Source organism: Neofelis nebulosa, chromosome 2 (genome assembly GCF_028018385.1).
Source record: "Neofelis nebulosa isolate mNeoNeb1 chromosome 2, mNeoNeb1.pri, whole genome shotgun sequence".
Classification (NCBI taxonomy): Eukaryota; Metazoa; Chordata; class Mammalia; order Carnivora; family Felidae; genus Neofelis; species Neofelis nebulosa.
In genome coordinates, this window is record NC_080783.1 from 207,874,067 (window position 1) to 207,891,872 (window position 17,806).

General features: G+C 42.9%; 1 protein-coding gene across 2 annotated transcripts in view; it reads right to left on the minus strand.

The window, feature by feature from the left end:
• Positions 1-17,806, minus strand: part of OTUD3 (OTU deubiquitinase 3) — a 30,105-nt gene that overhangs the window by 7,876 nt on the left and 4,423 nt on the right. For both annotated transcript variants that reach the window (XM_058718850.1, XM_058718851.1), the window contains exons 2-5: positions 13,183-13,331; positions 8,821-8,933; positions 4,500-4,622; positions 382-513 (exon numbers count right to left, since the gene is read on the minus strand). In XM_058718850.1, the coding sequence (XP_058574833.1) occupies positions 382-513; positions 4,500-4,622; positions 8,821-8,933; positions 13,183-13,331 (517 nt within the window). The remainder of the gene's footprint in view (positions 1-381; positions 514-4,499; positions 4,623-8,820; positions 8,934-13,182; positions 13,332-17,806) is intronic.

Here is a 17,806-nt window from a genome sequence, read left to right on the forward strand (position 1 = left end):
TGAGGCATGGTCTAAGACCTTTTCCATTTAAAAAAGGTCTTAATTTTCAATAAAGCTGGCCACCAGAAATTACCCTTTAATATAAATGAATTCCTTTAGAAAACTGCACTTTTACTAGCATAAACACTGGTCGGAGAAAAAAAAAAATCCACATACTTCTTAGGATTCTGAGCAGTATTACTGGGTAAAGTGTAGCCAACAAGAGAAAAATGAATAAACAGCTCTTGGCACTGAACCTAATCAGGCCATGAACCTACAGGTCATGAACCTATTTTGGCCCCTCAGGTGTCAGCACGCTAGGCCGGCTCTACGAGACTGGCAGGTGAACCAGGCCTGGCAGTGCGTGTTTAGCCGCCATTACTGCAGGACAAAGACACTGACTGAACACCCAGTCGCGGTGCAGACTTTCTGGACGGCATCTTCTACTTCATCTCTCAGGTCATCGTCGAGGTCACCTCCCTTCGTCTTCACCTTTTCCCTTTTATCTGATTCATCTTGATGGAGCATCTGAAACTAAAGGAAATGCAAAGAGTAACGATCATGGAACACCAGCAAATTACATTCAGAATCTTCAACACAGGAAGACACTCTAATCTCAAAATCATCCTAGTAAATATTTATGAGGAAAAGATCCCAGGGACAATCTTAGGGGAATAGCAGTGACGAGGCTCAATTTCAGCCAGACACTGAGATTCCAGACCACAAGAGAAGTATGAAAAAGAAAGGCCCAAGATTAGGGGTTCAGTACGAATGGCATTAGAGCTCCTACGTAGTTTCTGGATACCAACATTCTGGTAAGGACTGCCGGCTCGAACAGCACACATTTGTGTCTGTCCACTTCCAGAGCCGGGAGCCTAGTGACAGAAGTTCACCCGATGAGCCTTTGCAGCAGGACAAGTTGTCTGGAAGAAACAGACATACATCTCTCATCTGTGTCCCTAGGCCCCATCTGATCACCAGCAAGCGTTGGTGTGAAGTTCCTGTCCCAGCCACAGTCACAGGTGAGCACAACTCATCCAACCTCACCTACACCATGTGCACACCAGCCCACTCCAGGGAACCTGCCGATCCAACTTCTAAAGACACAGAGAGCAGTTCACTTGGTATCCACGAGGCTTTTATGACCTAAGCTTATTTCAGAAAAGCTAAAATCATTCCTCCGTGGCTGCCCGATCACCTTCTTCCTTTGCTTCCTATTAACACAGAGAGATGGGAAATAGGGAAGGACAAATTTCTACTTGTTTGCATGGAAAAGTAGGAGAATCTCGCAGTGTGCAGTACATTCCTCACAATAAAAAGTGATCTACTATAAAATTATAAAATTATACCCAAACAACTTGGCGATGTGTATCGTCTTTGAAATTTATCCAAAGGAAATAATGTCAAATAATGTCAACTGTAGTAAGGATTTAAGGATTTATGTAAGAGTGCTCACCACAGTGCCACGAACAGCGAATAACCAGAAACAACCTGAGGACTTCACGGTGTAGGTATAATTAAATAACCATGGTAAATCCATACAATGATGCTTAATTTCCATTAAAGTAAAGAACACAAAGATTTCACTACCACTATTATTTAACAATATTTTGGAAATAAGAGCAGATGAAATTAGTCCCCCCCCACCCCCAAAAAATAGAAGTATAAAACTGAAAAGAAATAAGAAAGATTATCCCTATTTGCAGATAATATAATTCTATACCTAAAATATATATATAAAAGAAAAAAATCGACCAAAAACTACCACAGACAGAAAGAATTTTGGCAAATCATAGATTTATAAGAATCTAGTATCCAGAATATATAAAGAACTCCTATAATTCAACAACAAAAACACAAACATCACAATTAAAGCATGGGCAAAGGACCTGAACAGACATTTCTCCAAAGATATATGGATGGTCAACAAACACATGAAAAGATGTTCAACATCATTAGTCATTAGAGAAATGCAAATCAAAACCATGAGATAGCACTGCACACCTAGTAGGATGGCCATCATTTAAAAAAGAAAGAATCAGAGAGGGGTGCTTGGGTGGTTTAGTCAGTTTGGCATCCAACTTTGGCTTAGGTCATGAATTTGAGGCTCATCTGGGTTTGAGTACTGTGTCCGGCTCTGTGCTGACAGCTCAGAGCCTGGAGCCTGCTTCAGATTCTGTGCCTCCCTCTCTCTCTGCCCCAACCCACTCGCATTCTGTCTCTCAAAAATAAATAAACATTAAAAAAAAAAAAAAAAAAAAAAAAAGCTTGTTAGGTTCTTGGCCAGAATGACTCAACACCACGAAGATGTCAATTTTTCCTGAAGTTAATCTGTTAATGAGAGCCCAATAAAAATAAAGGCAACAGGACTTTTTAACATGACAACCTTATTCTAATATTCATATATAAAACAAAAAAACAAGAATATGCAGAAATTACAAAGAAAGAAAATAAGTGAAAAATTCCACCAGATTTTAAAATATACTCTTAATCAAAACAACACACACATGAACAAAGACACCAGTGGAACAGAATCTACATCCAGAAACAGAGAATTTTATAGATGAGAAAAGGGGCGCTTTAAGTCAATGGGGAAAAGATATATAATAAATAAATGGTTGGAGTACAATTAGGTAACCACAAGGGAAAACATAAAGTTGGATCCCTACCTTCACACATTTATATGAATATAAATTCCAAAGAGAGACAAGGTGTAATTTTTTTTTGAAAAAATTAAACCACAAAAGTACTAAAATAAACTATGGGAAAATTCTCTTTAACCTCGGAGTAGGAAAGACATTCCTAACCATGACCCCTAAACCCAGAAGACATGTAAAAAAAAAAAAAAAAAAAACCAGAAACAAAAACCTTGAATAATTTAACCTCATAAAAATCTAAAACTTCATCACTGCAAAGACCAGTGGGGAAAGAATAAAAAGACAAATGACAGACTGTGAAAAAATACTGGCAGCTCATGCCACAGACAGGGGCTAATTTCCCTAATTTATAAAGGCTCCTAAAAATCACTAAAAAAAAAAACCAAAAAAACAAAAAAACAAAAAAAACAAACCTGAAGAGGGAAAAAAGTGGGCAAAGAAAATGAATACAGTTCACGAAAAAAAGGAAATACAAATAGGTTGCAAACCCAGGGAAAGATGCATAAACTCACTAATAAGAGAAGCACAAGTTAAAACTGTTAGGAAAACAATCCTTTCCACGGAACTGACAGAGGTTCGCAAATGTGATACGCTGTGCTGGCGAAGACATGGGGAGAGGCGCACATGGAGAGTGGGAGTGCAAACTGGTAAAGCCTGCACAATACCTGTCACGATTATCAATACACACGTCCTCTGATGCAGTGAGGACCTTCTAGGAATTTATCCCACACATGGACTCGCACAAGCATGAAAAGACGTATATATAAGGCACCACATGTTCCTTCTAAAAGCGAAAGTGTGAAAACCGTCTCAAAGTCCGCCAAAGGGACTGGTCAAACACGTGACAGTGCATCCACGCAGCAGAATGCCGTGTGGCCACTGAACACAGTTTAGCAAGCTCCTTATGCACTGCTGTTGAGTGAGACTCCAAGATACCTTCCGTTTGAAAAGCACGGCGTACAACAGTATGTGTAGGATGCTTACAATCGGGGGCAGAGTGCGTGGAAAGACACCAAAAGCCAAATACGTGCACGTGCACCCACACGTTTGCTTCATGGGGAAAATATCTCCAGGAGATTTTATGACCTACGGTAATACGGGTTGCGTTCGGGCAGGGGAACAACGCTGGAAGAGCGATTTCACTTTATGTTTTAAAATTACAAAGAAAGCATGTAATAATGTGAGAAGAGCCTCATGGAATCATGTTAATTGAACAGAGTGGGAAAGGAAACACAGCTATATCTAAAACACCAGAACAGTAACAAAAATTGTGCCAGTGTGGTTGACCCTGTGCACTTTTTATTTTCTTCACTTTTTCTATACTTTCCAAACTTCAGATATGAAGCATAGATTAATTTTTTTTTAAGTTTGATTTTTATTTTTGACAGAGAGAGAGAGAGAGAGAGAGAGAGAGAGAGAACAAGCAGGGGGAGGGCAGAAACAGAGGGGACAGAGGTTCCAAAGCAGGCTCTGCACTGAGAGCAGAGAGCCTGATGTGTGGGCTTTAAAATCTACAAACCATGAGACCATGACCTGAGCCAAAGTTGGACACTTAACCAACTGAGCCACCCAGGCGCCCCTGCATGGATTAATTATAAGTCACAAAAGTAATTTCAGAATTGTATATAAATTCTATTTTATGCAATCCTAGCCACCAAAGACTATTAGGGAAAGCAGAAGAATGACCAATAATTTTATCTATCAATCTCACTGGAGCTGAAGAAAGAATTTTTTTTAATCGAGCCCACAGATTCTTAAAGACAACTTGCCACAAAACATCCCTGGTTTTAGCCGCAGGATACGCAGCTCCTGCCCCAGTTCACCAGGGCTGAGAATACAAGAGAACACGGAGGCCTCACTCACATCAGTCTGGAGATGGGCAGGTGCTTCCGAGTTGTCATTGAGCCTCCGAACGCTGTCATAGTGCTCTCCGCACCGATACGCGATGTGTAACTCCCGCACGCTGCTCTTCTCGGTGCCACGAATCTGCAGGCAAAAGAAAGGGGACAGGGATGCCAGCGAGGATGGGGAAGGTGTCTACTGGGGGAGAGAAACGCCACCTGGATTGTCTAGGAAGGCTAGCCAACAGGCTCTATGCAGACACGAATTCAGGGTATGCCCGGGATGTGCCAGAGGGCTGGACGGGAAGAACAGGTATGTGACTGCAACAAGAGATTTAGTGCTACACACCTGGACTGTGGGCCTTGTGTTTTTAGCCTCTGATTTAACGTGTGGGGAAAAAATAAAGGAAAGACCTTCTGTAAAAAAAAAAAAAAAAAAAAAAAATGCTTAGGCAATTTCTGAATTCTCTTTTCTCCTACCCATGTGGCTGTGTAAGTATGCTTCCATGTACTTAATAGGTAACTACACAGAAATACATCCATAGGAAAACACATAATCAAAAGTCGGGCAAATTTACAATGAAGTTAAATAAGGTCAAGTTTGCGGGGTGGGGGTGGGCACCCATCAGCCCCTCAAATGCACAGGCCCCTTCCAGGATGGAAGGGTTGTTCCAGGATGCAGATTTGTTGAGCTTGAAGCTCAAACAACTTGGGGCTCTGAGAAAAAGAATACAAACTTACAAATATTAAATTGCTAGAACTCCTCCCAAGACCTTGAAAGGGGACCATAAAAATGAGGGACCAGACATTTAGGTTTTATTGGCTTCACAGTACATCTACCCATCATTCAAACAAAAATAGCATCTTCCATCAACCACATACTAAGAAACATTAACAAGAACAAACCCCCAAATCTCCCACTGAAATCAATTTTGAAACAAAATTGTATGTAGTCCAGCTGTACTACCACCGCGCCCAACCCTGAAGGCGTTACTCCCAAGGCAGTCTTTTGTGAATGTTCCCATGGAGCACAGCCGGACAAGAATGGGGTGACGGTCCAGCCCGGGTATGCCCCCCAGAAAACCACCACCTCCACCGAAACTCTGAAGTTTTTCGGAATCCGGCCCCTAAAGAGCCCAGTAACTGTTTCTTTGTTAAAACTCCAAAACATCAGCACCTCCTTCTTGTTTTTACTGGAAGTCACAGGTAGTAAGATACTACGTTACGTTTATGTATCACTTTCTATGCTACACACCCTCTATGGTTCACAGAAGCCTAAGCTCCTTTGGACACCAGGAGAACACGCAGGCTTCAGCACCTCCATGGCGTGAGTGCGAGCCCACTCGTTATTGACGCGAGAGCTCCTACCCAAGACAGTAGCAACCAACGCAGTTTCAATTCTTAAATGGTATAAGATGCCTCACTGGGGAGGCGGAAGATGGGGGAGATCCAGCACAGAGCTCCACCATACAGCAAATATACTTATTTTAAAAATATATTTCGGTGGGGCGCCTGGGTGGCTCAGTCGGTTGAGCGACCGACTTCGGCTCAGGTCATGATCTCGCGGTCCGTGAGTTCGAGCCCCGCGTCGGGCTCTCAGAGCCTGGAGCCTGTTTCGGATTCTGTGTCTCCCTCTCTCTCTGCCCCTCCCCCGTTCATGCTCTGTCTCTCTCTGTCCCAAAAATAAATAAAAAACGTTGGAAAAAAAAAATTTAAAAAAAAAAAAAAATATATATATATATATTTCGGGGCGCCTGGGTGGCTCAGTTGGTTAAGCGTCTTTTTTTTTTTTTTCGATGTTTTATTTTTTGAGATAGCACAAGTGGGGAAGGGGCAGAGGGTGAGGGGGACAGATACGAAGTGGGCTCTGGGCTGACAGCTGACACCAGTAGCATGTGGGGCTCAAACTCACGAACTATGAGGTCACGACCTCAGCTGAAATCAGGGAGTCGGACACTCAACCCGCTGAGCCATCCAGGTGCCCCAAGCATCCGACTCCTGATTTCAGCTCAGGTCGTGACCTCATGGTTCATGAGTTCGAGCCCCACATCGGGCTCCATGCTGAGCGTGGAACCTGCAGCCTGCCTAAGATTCTCTTTCCCTCCCCTCTGGCCCTCCCCTGCTCACACACACACACACACTCTCCCCCCTACCCCAAAAAATATATACTTTCAATGTTTAACAATCCATGAGAAAGAACACTACAGAAATGTATTTGGAAATATAATTTTAACTATGCAGAATTAGCTTCTACAACCACCTACATAATTTAAAAACTTTAAAAAATAGTTATCAATGGAGGGGAAGGCAGGCTGTGTGGTTCCCAAGTTGGCACAGAATATTTTTCTCCAAGAATAGGGTCATTATTCAAATGTTTCAAATATTCAAATGATTTCAGTGACTTCTGCTGAACAGTAAAACTTTCATGACCAAAACTTGGGACAACAAAGGCCATAACCAGTATTCTTGGCTCAAAGACCCTCCCTAGAAAGAGAGAGGCTCACAAAATATGAGAGCATTCCCTGGGGTCGGTACATCTTACAACACCGCCCCCCAAAAACGACACCTACAGTCACCGGCTCCCTCCTGCTCACTGCATCCTGCACCAATCCACGGAGTGTCTAATTTACTTTGTTGTAACATAATTTCATTAAAGAATATCACGACAGACACAAAAGACTATCTGCTTCCATTTGTACGACATTCTGGAAAGGCAAAACGACAAGACGTAGATTAGCGGCATTAGGAATGGGGAGAGGGAACGGGTGACCGCAAAGGGGCATAAGGAGACTTTTTAGGCTGGCGGAAATGTCCCCCCATACGTTCACAGTGGGACCTGTGTCTGTCAAAACACCTGAAGTACACACTAGAGAAGGATGAATTCTGCTACCCATATATTGTATCTCTATAAACTGTATTTTTAACGAGCAGAGGCTAGAAATAAGCACTTTCAGAGGAATATATGCGTGCAGGTGGTCTATGGAAAAAAATGAGAAAAAAAGTCACCATTGCCTTTATGAGACGAATAACATACAGCGATACGTGACTGTGTAAACGTGCATATGGACATGACTACATGTGCAGAGGTGCTTTCTTTAATTTTTTTTAACAGAGGTGCTTAAAATATGTTTAAAACCATGGTGACACGTCTCTTGTCGGTTAAGTATGAATGTTTTCAGCTTTTTTTCAGAGTTTATGTGAACGCCTAACATATTAACAGTCATCACGATGATCTCTGGATAATGTGACTCTGGGTGATTTTTGCCTGACGGGCTTTTCTGAAATGTCACCGTTCTCTATGATTAACATGTTTCAGCTAATTAAAAAAGGAACGGTTAGAAATGGGGGAGTGGCGGGAAGGAGGACTGACAGAAGTCCTAGGCACCGTCTTTAGGAGCTGAGCCGCAAAGTGAAAGAAGCAGCCTGAATGCGAGGGGCAAGCACAAGAGGGTGGTAGCCTGGAGACCCTTTCCCCCCGACCTGTGACCTTCCATACTTGAATGTGTGGTCCGACGGACCGTTTGGGGGAGGTGAGGTTAATTTAGGATACCAAAGGTAAAGAAAAGGGAAAACAGTTGAATGGACAGGTACTTCACAACAGGGGTGGGGAGGCCATCTTGAACATTTGTCATAAAATCTTATCTGCCGTCGAAAAACTATTAAAACCGTTACGCATGCCTGAGCAGAGCACAGAAACAGAGGTTGACGCCCTAAGCCATGAAATAAATTCTGTTGTTCAGAACCCTGTTAGCAAGGCTTATTGAGTACATCTGGTTTGTGTTTCCCTCCACCCAAAAAACAAAACATACACGTGGAATAGGCATACTCCAAACCAGAACGTGTCTGCACTAATCCTCTCGACCTCCCCTTTAATATTTTTAACAAAGTCATCTAAAGCATTTCCACATTAGGCTCTCTACCCTCAAACTACCCAGTTAACTGACTGCTGAATTATATATACGTATCTCCCTCTCTCTCTCTCTCTCTCTCACATACACATGTATGGTTATTTTTTTTTAGTTTTAATTCAAATTCCAGTTGGTTAACATACAGCGTGATATTAGTTTCACGCGTACAACTTAGCGATCCGACACTTGATGAGCTGGTGCTCATCACAACATGTGCATCATCCCCATCACCTTTGCTGAATGATATTTTAAAGGTCCCTGAATTATACTTCGGACTCCATTTGTACATGGCCCGGGGTTTAAGTCCAAGCCACCGGGAGCTTCCCATCTTGGTTAAGCCTGCGGTCCAAGTGACCCTGCTGCACCATCGCAGGACACCCCCAAAGCGAATTTATAAATAAGAGCTTAAGATAAATCCCTCAATAGGCGACCCACCTGCCACAAAGGGGCATTAAGCTGATGAATCACCACATTCAACTGATGATTTCTTGCAAAGGCCACAATCGCGTCATTGCCAGCAAATGTGCCAGGCTTTGCCAAACTGGCCACTGCAAAGAAACAGAAGAAAGAAAAATGAAGCCTTTATAATGGAAAGATCCAAATGCAAACCTGCTTCGCTATTTATTCAGTTCCAAATGGGAAAAGACAAAGTATACATTTGAGAAGTCCACCAGCTTTGTCAGAATCTAGGACCTCAGCCGGTTGGACAGGAGTACATCGAGTGCTACTCGGGAGAGAACCAGTCATTCATAAAGAACGGATTCCTTTCTTCCTCCATTAAATACTTATGGAATGCCTCCTACATCCCTAGCTCTGAAAGACACCGGAAATGCAACGAGTAAATCTGCGTTGATGAGTGCTTATTACGTAGTAAGCACGTCTCCTCCACTCGCCTCTGGTTTATTACTCAAAACTCTCTGAAAGAGATTATCCATCATCTTACAGATAAGGAAACCAAGGCTCAGAGAAGTTTGTAACTGTGCGCAAGGTCACAGAGCCAGGACACAGCAGAGCTATTTCATCCCAGGCGGTCTGACTCCAAGACCTGGCTCTTGGCCACTCCATGACGCAGCCGGTCACGGTCTGAGCTCAAGGAGTCTACAGCCAGCGGGGAGTCAAATAAGAAGACAGGCACTACTGCGTAAGTGCCACAGGAAAGGGATGTGTGGTAAAGAATTTGGCCTTACCAGAGAGATCTGGCCTTTGTCCCTGGCAACTGGGTAATAAACCTCTAAACCCTTGAAATGTCCCAAGTGCAAGAAGGATGGGTCCCTTAGCCACACTTGACAGTTTGCGCTCATGAGGTGACACATGGTGGGCCTCTCTGGCCGTGTGGTATTAGGAAGACCGGAGGGACTGGAAGCTGGATTCTCGGGCAATCAATCAATAATATCTACATAATGAAGCCCCAATAATCCAACCACAGAAATTTGTGTGAGTTCCCTGGTTGACAATAAATATTCTGTGACTGTCTAACCTTCCCAGACTCTACCCCTTGGCTAATTTTGATCTGTATCCTTTCCCTGTAATAAACTATAACTGTGAGTACAATCACCTTCACTGAGTTCTCTGAGTCTTTCCAACAAACCATCGAACATCAGGGTGGTTTTTGGAAACCCCAGATTTTCAGTTGGTATCTTGTGGAAGACCGTGCCCTCAAACCCTGCCGCTTGGCTAACTCCAGATGGGGACCTCAAGCCCGTCTGGTAGTGGGAAGGGGAGGTAAGGGTGTCAGATAAGCTTCTCAGCTGACACGACCGCACTGATTTCCAAACGGCAAGCAGGGGACAGAAGAGGAAGGGATCATGTTCCAAGCAGAGCCGAGAGAGACGGAGACGGAGACAGAGACAGAGAATGAGCGTGCATGCTTTACGGTATGGCAGGAACTCACACTGCTGAGTGGCGGGGGGACAGTGGGGGTGGGGGAAGCAGAAGATACAGTGGCAACAGCAAGAGACGAGGGTAGAGAAACAAGAAGAGCTGAAGAGTTTGGACTTCATCCTTCGGTCAGTGGGGAGCTGCCCCCAGGTTTAAGCTAGGGGAAAGATGTAAACAGATCTCCCCTATGACCCAGCAATAGCACTGCTGGGAATTGACCCAAGGGATACAGGAGTGCTGATGCATAGGGGCACTTGGACCCCAGTGTTTAAAGCAGCACTCTCAACAACAGCCAAATTCTGGAAAGAGCCTAAATGTCCATCAACTGACGAATGGATAAAGAAATCGCGGTTTATATACACAATGGAATACCACGTGGCAATGAGAAAGAATGAAATCTGGCCATTTGTCGCAACGTGGATGGAACTGGAGAGTGTGATGCTAAGTGAAATAAGTCATGCAGAGAAAGGCAGATACCGTATGTTTTCATTCTTATGTGGATCCTGAGAAACTGGACAGAAGACCATGGGGGAGGGGAAGGGGGAAAAAAAAGTTAGAGAGGGAGGGAGGCAAACCATAAGAGACTCTTAAAAACTGAGAACAAACTGAGGGTTGATGGGGAGTGGGAGGGAGGGGAGGGTGGGTGATGGGTACTGAGGAGGGCACCTGCTGGGAGGAGCACTGGGTGTTGTATGGAAACCGATTTGACAATAAATTTCATATAAATAAATAAATAAATACATTCAGATCACCACTCTGGCTGCAATGTGGAAAACAAACTCAAAGGGTCAAGAGGCAATGAAACCAGTCCAAAAAGTATTGAAGAAATCTCGGCAAATGGCCACAGAGGCTTGATTTTACGAGGCTGAAGTAGTGAAAGGAAAAACACTGAGGTAGTAATGGATGACGGGGTATGAAGAGAGAGGGAGAGGAGGTCTCTGTACAGTTGGAGAAGCCAGAGTCTGAAGGAAAGGAACAGTCCTAAAAAATACAGCCACAGGCAAGGGTAACCAAGCCCTAAAGAGTTAAGTGAACCATTCACTTATTCACCTAACAAAGATCTTCTGAGTGCCTACCAAGTGGGGGACAGACACAGTCCCTGTCCCTCAAGAATCTCACAGCATAAAAAGGTAGACAGGCATTAAAAACACGTAACAGTAAGTATAGTCTCCAACCGACATGTAAATGCCAAGTGCAGACTTCTCCGTTTCCATTCTCTGCTGTGGCAATCAGAGCCACCTCTCAACTCCTGTGATGTCAGATCCTTCCAGAGCACCAACCAACCATCAGGCAAACACAGTGGCATTTCAAAAACACACCTTCCCGTTGGACATCTGTAGTCACTGTCACGCTGGCAACTGATGGGTTTGAGTTCCTTGTCCTGCCACACCCCCTAAACTACCACGTGACCTTTGCTGAAGGTATTCAGAGTGGAATTTCGAGTCACCAACCAAAAACTCTCTTCGTCCAAAATGATTATTTTAATCGGACTAATGACACAAGTCATTTTATATAACGCTCAACTACAAACCTTGCCCCACAAACCCACACTTGCAAACGGGTGACCGTCTGGTAAACTGGTACCTGCTAGGCCCAAAGGTGAGCCAGGGAGAGGAACTGTCAGAACTCGGTCAAACTACTCATGAGTATGAACTACTCATGGGGGTAAGGGCGGGGGCAGGAGGGGAGGTGGAGTCTGCTGCTGTGTCTCTTTTGTTGCTGGTACCTAGTGAATGAGCCCTTCGCTAGTGAGGAATGAGGAAGGCTTTGGGGTCATGGATAGTTTCCCTCCCAAAGGTCTTCCTCCTGCTGTCTTCTATCTGGCTAAGCCTCCAGCTACTTAGCCATTCCCCAAGCAGAAACTTCAGAATCACCTTGGTCTCCTCCTTCTCCCCTCCTCCCCACCTCCGATGAGACCTGTCAGCCACACTGCCAAACCAGGTCTCGGTCTGGACCCTACTCATTATCCCCAGTAGCTGCCTTGGTGGAGACCCTCTTCTGCTTTCATTGGGCCCATGCGGAGAGCCTTCCAACTCCTCCTCCTTCTCAGTCTCTCTCCATCCATTCTTGACATGGTTTCCAGACTTAGCTCCCTAAAACACAGAACGATTCTGTCTCCTCATACGGGACAGATAAGACTCTGACCGTGTGATGAAAATGTTAGCTGTAAAACACTAAATATATCAACACCTAGTTTAGTAGATCCTTAAAGTTTAAAAGCTCATATGTACTTTCCTACTAGATTTGAGCATATTAAGAAACTGATTTAAATCACTAACTCACTTGCCTCAAAGAAGAGTGGTTGTGTCTGGGTTTTTGATGAGAAATTAATACACGGTCATTTTTTAAAAATCAGAAAAACATGCAGAAGATCATTTAAAATAGTCCTAGTCCCACCATCCCCAGATGGCTGACATTTATTAAGAACTTATTTTAACTGTATTGTCTAATTTAAGCTTTACAAAAACCCTGTAAGTTAGGTATTATTATTACCTTTCCTTTATAGAAGCTGTTGAAAGTGAGTGGAAAATAAGTGAAGCCAAGCATCAACAACCATAAAATGTTAGTATCTGTCCACTTTTCCTAGTGTGTTTCCTAGTGTGTATACCTTTTAAAACTAAGATCAGTCTACATATATTTTATAGTCTGCTTTTACCCCCCAATGAATAAGAAGTCATAAACAACTTTTCAGGTTAATTAACATCATCATTTTTATTAAAGGTACATACGCCTAAACCTACTAGTTCCCAACTGCCTAGCATGCTGCCTATTACAGAGCAAGCAAATAAATACTTGTTGCATAAATGAATGCCATATTTTATGTCATCAAACCCCTGGCTGGGAGGGCGGGGAACGCTGATGGATTTAACTACCCAAAGCATTACTCCTGGAGGATCCAGTGTCCCACGGTGAACCTACCATGTTTCTCAAAAGGAATGTCATCTTCTACAAAGGGTTCAAAATCTTCCCGCTGCTTTATCATGTAGTCCACGGTCTCTTGACGGTGCCTGAGATGATTTCGGGAGTGTCCCTCCAATTGATCGCCAAGTGCTCTGAACAGGCAATTGCTATCAAAACAAAAATGTCGGTCAAGACCTTTTAAAAATGAACTAAGTTCATCTGACACTCAGATGGCCAGGCCATCCACGGAAATCCTTCACACAGAGATAAAGCCTCAACTCTGACAGTGCAGGATTCTTCCCAAAGGCTATGTGGAGAGCACTAGGGCAGGCATTCAACCACATTACCTTCTTGAGAAGCAACAAACTCGGACCTCATTCCCCACTTACCAGCTGGCTGACTCAGGAGACATTCCACTCCCGGGGCCTCAGCTGCTTCAACACCTGGAGGTAGTGATACGCTACCCGCCTCAAGGCAGGGTCCAGACATTACAGGCCATTCCACACCCAAGGACTGGGATTCCTAGAGCCCCTTCCAAAATAAGAAATTGTATCTAGTGCTTCTTTTCTGAAACAAGCTCCAGGCTAACTAATCATTCATCTAACAAAGAGTACCCAAAAGATAGCAATCTGTCAAGTTCCCAATATAAGCAATTGAACTCTACATCCTGTCTGAGTGCTACAAACACAGTGGAGAAAATGAGGACAACACACAGCTGTGCTATGCAACGATACTCCCCTCCCTGGCTCCTCTCCTGCCATCCAGGGAGCCACAATGCTATTCCCACCAAATGGAAACTTTAAAACACACTGTTTGCTTCTAAAATTAAGATGCTGGGGGGCGCCTGGGTGGCTCCGTCGGTTAAGCGCCCAAATTCAGCTCAGGTCATGATCTCACAGTCCGTGAGTTCGAGCCCCGCGTCGGGCTCTGTGCTGACAGCTCAGAGCCTGCAGCCTGCTTCCGATTCCGTGTCTCCCTCTCTCTCTGCCCCTCCCCTGCTCATGCTCTGTATCTGTCTCAAAAATAAATAAAAACATTAAAAAAAATTTTTTTTTTTTAAATTTTTTTTTTTTCAACGTTTTTTATTTATTTTTGGGACAGAGAGAGACAGAGCATGAACAGGGGAGGTGCAGAGAGAGGGAGACACAGAATCGGAAACAGGCTCCAGGCTCCGAGCCATCAGCCCAGAGCCTGACGCGGGGCTCAAACTCGCGGACCGCGAGATCGTGACCTGGCTGAAGTCGGACGCTTAACCGACTGCGCCACCCAGGCGCCCCAAAAAATTTTTTTTTAATTAAGATGCTGGTAATAAACTTTAAGAGCTATCTTTACTTGGAAACCCCTCAAAGGCTTCTAAAGTTCCAAACTGTATCACAAACACAGAGCCCAGATACACAGAAACTGAAGTGAGACAACCACAATCTAGTATCCTTAAAACTAAGGAAATAAGCCATTCAGAAGCCAAACTGTTGCCCAGTCTCGCACCAAACTGTTTACTCTTCCAAATGAAGATCTAGGATAGTCTAATCACAAAATAGAAACTCATCACTTTAGAACTTCAGACCTAAATGTGTAGGAGAAAGAGGTTTTTTGTTTTCAATTCAGAAAAGTGAATTTTCAACGGAAAGCTATAGAGAAGGCAGGAATTTCTTCAAACGTATAAGGATGTTTATACATATATACGTATATACAAATATATGTATATACATATATACATACACGTATATGTATATACGTATATATGTATACGTACATATATATACATGTGTATATATATATACACACACACACATGTACGTGTGTATATATACACACGTATATATACGTATATATACACACGTACATGTGTGTGTGTGTATGTGTATATATATATATCACACGTGTGTATATATATACACACGTATATATGTGTATATATACACACGTGTGATATATATATACGTGTGTGTATATATGTGTGTATATATACACACACGTATATATATACATATATACACATATGTACACATATTTATATATACACATATATATACACATACACACACACACACACACACACATATATATATATATATATATATATATATATATATATATATATTTGCAAAGGGGAAGAAGAGAATGTAAAGAATGCAGATTCCATAAACTGGAAACCAAGAAACTATGCGTCAATTTGGGGCAAGATTCTAGAACAGACTGGAATACAGCCATTTCTATACACTACCCTGAAGTGTCTGTTGCTAAGATATTTTCACACACAGGAAAATAAAGGAAGGTAATGGATGAAACGTTTTCAATTTTAAGTGTTTCTCAAACTTCTTTAAACCATTGCTACCTGCCACCTCTAGTCAGTCTATTCTTGAATCTACTTTAAGAGGTGTGATTCAGCACAAAATTATGTATTTAGTTATTTTACATTAAGTTCATGGTATTCTACAGAAAGTAACAGGCTTTCTAAGAACTTTAAGTAATATGGGCAAGTGTTCTCCACATAAGCCAAAAAAATAGGCTTAGGCACACTGCATGAGCTTGACCAAGTTCATCTATACACTATATAGGCAGACACAGGAATACACACGAATGTATACAAAGAAGAACACCTGAAACCATCTTTTAAAGTGCTCTTACGATGTGCCAGGGACTGTTCTAAACAGCACGTGCATTAGATGTGGTTGGTCTTCACAACTCTATGGGACGGGTCCTGATACTATCCCTCTAGGGTAACTTATCCATGGTCACAAAACCAGTAGATGGCAGACCCAGGATTCAAACCCAGGCACCAAAATGTTAGCTGTGGTTATCCCTATAGTGGAATTAGCAGTACCTGTTAAACGTATTTCTGTATTTTTTTTCTATATTCATTTGAATTGACTACAAATAAATAGTCGAAAGGAAAAATCAAGGTAGACAAATCACTTCCTTTTCTGGTGACACGGGAAAAGTGAGCAAACGCTGTATCGTGAGTGTAATAGGTACCCTCGGGGGCCCAGCAAGGGCACTCATGATAGCCATAAGAACAGTGCAACCAGAACCCGAAGGCCCTCAAGAAGATCCCCACTGCTTCCTGAGCCCACACCCTCCCCCCGTTACCCTCCAGCAGAGCTTCTCCACCCCACACTACTGAACTCTGGGACCCTTCTGCGTTGTGGGGGGTCATCCTGTATGCTGTAGGGTGTTTAGGAGCATCCTTCGCCTCTACCCACTCGATCCCAGTAGCACCACCACCGCCTCCCTCCCTGTCACTTGTGACAACCGGAACTGTCTCCAGACATTGCCAAATGTCTCCGGGGGGGGGGCATCGAAACCATCTCTGCTTGAGAACCACTGCACTATCAGAATACATGGAAAGCCTTGCATTTGAGTTCCCAAAAATAAGCAATTACATTCAGTAGCATGGAAGAGTTCTGGGTTCAGTAGTTGAGCTCAGTAGTTGAGTATGAGACAATATTGTTTCTGTGTCTCTGGCCATCGAAAGAACTACAACGGCCTTCTAGGCTGCAATAAGAGTAGTAAATGTTCAGAAAGGGCAGAGTGGGGTGGAGGGGCAGGTTTTGTAGTCTTCTTTGAGGTCAGACTACTGCCAGAGTACTACACGTGATTTGTCGTTACCACATTTTAAGAGAGACATGTTCGGATGAGAAGTGGCTTTAAACTTCATTCATAATATGAAAAGCATAAACAACTAGTGATGTTTAGCCTAAAGAAGGCTCAAGGGGACATGAGAACCACCTCCAACTATGTGTCATGATGAAAGGGATGCTGTGTCTGTACAATAAGACTAAAACTAAAACATGGGAGTTCCAAAGACACAGATTGGGGCAAATGAGAGGAAACTTTGTTTTAGCTCTATGGAAACAGACTATAAACCAAAGATCTTGTAAATTTTTATCTGTTGGCAATCCTCAGGAATTGCCTACATTTATGTGCTGTACAAAACATAGCCAATAGCCACGTGTAACCACTGAGTACTTGAAATGTGGTTAATCGAAACTGAGATGTGTTGTTAAGACACTGGATTTTTTAATAGTATTTTAAAGACATAAAATATCTCATTTAAAATATTTATAGTGATTACACGTTGATGGATTATAATATTTGAACAAATAGTGGCTTAAATATATATATTAAAATTAGTTTCACCTATTTCTTTTTACTTTTTTTAACACGGCTAATGGAAAATTTTTTAATTACATAGTGGCTTGTTTTATTTCTATTGGACAAGCACTGGTCTAGATCACTGATTCTCAAAAGTGTTATCTCTGACTACTTAAAAACTTATTTGCAATGAAAATTCTCAGGCCTCACCCCAGGCCTACTGAGTCAGACATTCTGGGGCAATCTACCAATTTAGCTCCCCCAAATGATTCTGTTGCATTCTAAAGCTTGAGAAACACTAGCCTAGAATCTAGACTCCAAATCAGTGGTTTGCAATTATGGCTGCACATCAGAATCACCTATGGACAAGTTAAAGGTTACCAATAACCAGGCCCCAGTGCCTGAAATTCTTTAATAGCTGATCTAGGAGAGCTCAGACACTGTATTTTTTCCAAAGTTCCCAAAGTGATTCTATTGTGCCACCACAGCTGAAAAGCACTGAGCTAGACACAGAGCTGCTGTGCAGGGGATGCAGGTACCAATGGAT